This window comes from Lathyrus oleraceus, chromosome 1 (genome assembly GCF_024323335.1).
Source record: "Lathyrus oleraceus cultivar Zhongwan6 chromosome 1, CAAS_Psat_ZW6_1.0, whole genome shotgun sequence".
In the NCBI taxonomy this organism is placed as follows: Eukaryota; Viridiplantae; Streptophyta; class Magnoliopsida; order Fabales; family Fabaceae; genus Lathyrus; species Lathyrus oleraceus.
Window position 1 is genome coordinate 415,709,711 of NC_066579.1, and position 3,706 is coordinate 415,713,416.

The window sequence follows — 3,706 nt, forward strand, 5'->3', positions numbered from 1 at the left end:
TTGAGGGGGAGTGAGTAGGAACTCTGATCTTAGGTTAAGATTGAAATTGCATTGGGTAGGGATTAAGTGATAAGTTGTAAACGGGTGAGTTTAGCTTTGAATTGATACTACTAATAGTGGATTTCCTCCCTGGCTTGGTAGCCCCCAGATGTAGGTCATGTTGGACTGAACTGGGTGAACAATTACTTGTGTTATTTACTGCACTTACTATTAAGTTCTGCATAATCCCTGTCTGTGCAGAATTGGATGTCATAACAATCAGTGTGACATCCAAAGTCTGATAACTAGAATTTCATAGACTAAAGGTAAATTAAGGAATATGATGTTTTTATTTAAAGTTATGTATTGTGTATCTAGTGGAAGAATCATTTCTTGGACATCGATTTTGGTTGTGTGATATTCATCAATAGAGAAAGAGTTTCTATGTACTCCATTGAAGACTTTGGTAAATCCATGTGAAGGTTATCGCAAAACAAAGTTGGGAGTTGTCCAATTATTCTAAGCTAATGGAAATAGCTCAGACAAGTCTTTGTCAAATCCGAGGAAAGGATGTTATGGATAGCAAGATTAATGAATCAATATCATTGAGGATCTTGAACGTAGCAGTTGAGTATCTACATCAAAAGAAGGAATTGTCATTTGATCTCTGTGTAGGCTAATGCAGTGTGACTAGTAGCGTTCAGATTGATGATAGTTGGTTGAATCAATATACTTGTACATTAACTTTTGAAATAGAGAAAAGCTGATTATTTCCAAATGATTTTAAACCATTAAATACCATAGTAGGTGCCTGCGAAGATGATAACACCAAATCAGTATATCTCTTTGTGTACACTTTTTCTTCCCATCTCTCTTTAATTTTCTGCATTTGTTATGTAATTGTTGCATTATAGCATCGTTTTCATGTCATCTAGGTTAGATCATGCTTATAGCGGTTTATTGTGTAAGCATAGATCTGTGTTACATCAAACCTATGTCTTCAATTCAATTATGACGAAAAACATGTCTATGTTGGGATATTAAATTGCTTGGATCAAGCAGCTTGAATTATCCTATTTTTTGTGTGTTTGAAAGGATCATTAGTTTAGTGACACCATTGAAATATCTTGGTTAGAAATCGTCTTGATAAGATTCTAAGCTTCCATCTTATTTTATTTTTGCTTCCTCTCATAAATCTCTGATCTGGAGATAAAAAGTTATTTTAAATTGTTTAAAAGGAAATTGGCCATTCAACCCCACCCTCTAGACCTTTTCTTATCTATATATTCAACCAACAATAACATATGAGAAAATAAAAAAAGAATAAGTTTCCCATAGACTCAAAGGAACTAGTGGAACGACATCAATAGTGCCTAATTGATCAATGTAAAGGACATTGAGCCAATGTCGTTAAATAAGTGTTATTGGGAGGAAATCCAAATTTGATTTTATTTTTCCTTACATTAAGTCATGTTCATATCTAATTTTCTTTAATTGGTTAATTTTTTTTAAAACATCAATTCTTGAATTTTTGTGAGGCAAAGCAAATGGTGTGCCTCACGAATTTTTAATCAAATTGCAATATACATTATGTAAGTTACTTGCGAGACAAGCCACCCTATTTGCTATAAAATCATATTTGACCTGTTAATATGCATCTTATAACAAAGTATTTGAGTACATATATGAAGTGCCTCATTCTTTACAACACTAAGTAATGCTATATTTTTGTAACATTTATCATTTCAATCAATGTTAATATTATTAGAAGTTGTAATTCAATATTCTGTTGGAAGCTAGCATACGACTATGTCGAAGTAGATAGTTAAGGTTCAGGAGTAAGTTATATTTGAAAGAGTCGAATACAACATATGATTGTGTCGAAATATAAATTATAGTTTTATACTTTACATTTTGTATGTTTTGGACTTGGGTCGATTTGTATAGTTTTGGGTATGGACTTTAGTTGCCTATATAAAGGCATTTTATGTTGTAAATCCTATAAAACCTCACTTAGTACAAAAATAAAAATTCTAAGATTTAGTTTATAGTTTCTCTCTTTTATCCCTTCTTGTTCTTCTCCCATCTTTCTTGAAAACCTTTTATTCCAACAAATTGGTATGAAGGAGCCCAGGTTGCGATTCAGAGAGAAACTATAATGGCAAATGAAAACACCACACCAACGCAATTTCTAGCGAATCTACCAGTTTTCAAAGGTTAGAACTATGAATAGGGGGTTGCGTAGATGAAGGTCATCTTTAGATTTTAAGATGTGTTTGAAATCTTGAATGATGGAGTACCAACATTGGAAGCGAATGCATATGATGTTCAGCAAGCTGCGCATGAGGAATGAAGAAAGAAAGAAGGAAAAGGTCTACTCTAGATTCACTAGTGTGTGGATTCTAGCGTGTTTGAGAAGATTATTGAAGAAGAAACGACAAAAAGAGCGTGGGACAAGTTGAAAACCTTGCATGCGGAGATGAAAAAATGAAAAGGATGAAGTTACAGAAGTTGAGAAAGCAAATCAAGATGGCTCAGATAAAGGAATATGAACCAGTCTATGAATACCTTTCACGTGTGGTGTTGCTGACGAACAAGATGAAGTCGTGTCGTGAATCAATCAACTATTTGTAGAAGATCGAGAAAGTGTTGAGATCTTTTATTGTGAAGTTTAATTACATTGTAGTTTCAATTAAAGAGTCTAAGAACCCAACTGAGATGAAGTTAGAAGAAATTCAACCTTCATTAAAGGCTTATGAGATAAGGCTGAAGCAGAGGAGCTCAGAAAGGGACAAGGTGGCAGAAAAGGCATTACAAGCAAGATTCATTAAAAAATTTGGGAAAGAAAAGGGAAAGAATATTCCTAATGATGAGAAGTCAATAAAGAACTCAAAGAATCATTCTGATCCGATCAAGAAAGGCATGGTCAACACGTATTTTGGGAAGAAAGTTGACATGAAGGAGGTGCAATGTTACAATTGTTAAGAATTTTGCCACTATGCTCAAGACTGTAGAAGAAAGTAGGAAGCACTGACGAAAGATGGTGATGAAGTGAAGTATGCACATGCTGAAGATAATGACTATGATGACGTGTTACTCATTGCCAATACTCTATTGAACACAGGGCAAATCAACATGTGGTACCTGGATTCAGGATGCAGTAACCACATGACTAGAAATAAAGACTGGTTCACCATGCTAGATGAATCAGTTGAGAAAGTGATAAAGTTTGCAGATGGAAATAGTATCACATCAAATGGAAAGGGAGACATCTCTATTGTCATAAGAGATGGTCGAAAATCTAGTGTCACTGATGTGTTGTATGTACCTTCGATAACAAGTAACTTTATAAGCATAGGTCAATTACTTGTAAAAGGGTACAACATGAAGATATAAAAGAATCATATGAAGGTGTATCATAGAGATGGAAGGTTAATTCTGAAGGAACCAAGTCAGGTGTGTGAGGAATGTTGCAAATCAAATAAGGCTATGAAAGCATTCAAGCATGACTTGCCAATGAGGTTGAAGAGAAAGTTAGAATTAGTTCACTATGATGTGTGTGGACCATTTGAAGTAAAGTCGAATGGATGTAACTATTATTTCCTAACCTTTATAGATGAATTCACCAAATATATGTGGATTTAACTTATTTAAAGTATGAGTGAGGTATTCACACAGTTTAAAAAGTTTAAATTGCTTGTCGAAAAGTAGAGTGGACGCATATTGA

The 3,706-nt window shown here is 34.1% G+C and overlaps 1 protein-coding gene across 1 annotated transcript; it reads left to right on the top strand.

Annotated features, from left to right (window-relative positions):
• The first annotated feature begins 2,137 nt into the window (after positions 1 to 2,137).
• On the top strand, positions 2,138 to 3,375 carry LOC127112805 (uncharacterized). The gene is made up of 3 exons (XM_051046394.1): positions 2,138 to 2,195; positions 2,666 to 2,950; positions 3,104 to 3,375. The coding sequence occupies exons 1-3, from the start codon at positions 2,138 to 2,140 to the stop codon at positions 3,373 to 3,375; spliced, it is 615 nt and encodes a 204-aa protein (XP_050902351.1).
• The last annotated feature ends 331 nt before the right edge of the window (positions 3,376 to 3,706 follow it).

Bases quoted from the DNA above. Each gene is read 5' to 3' on its own strand.
- LOC127112805 (XM_051046394.1), top strand. From the start codon at position 2,138: ATGGCAAATGAAAACACCACACCAACGCAATTTCTAGCGAATCTACCA. The intron at 2,196-2,665 runs GTTAGAACTATG...ATTACATTGTAG, and splicing joins GAATCTACCAGTTTTCAAAG to TTTCAATTAAAGAGTCTAAG. The intron at 2,951-3,103 runs GTTACAATTGTT...TATTGAACACAG, and splicing joins TGACATGAAGGAGGTGCAAT to GGCAAATCAACATGTGGTAC.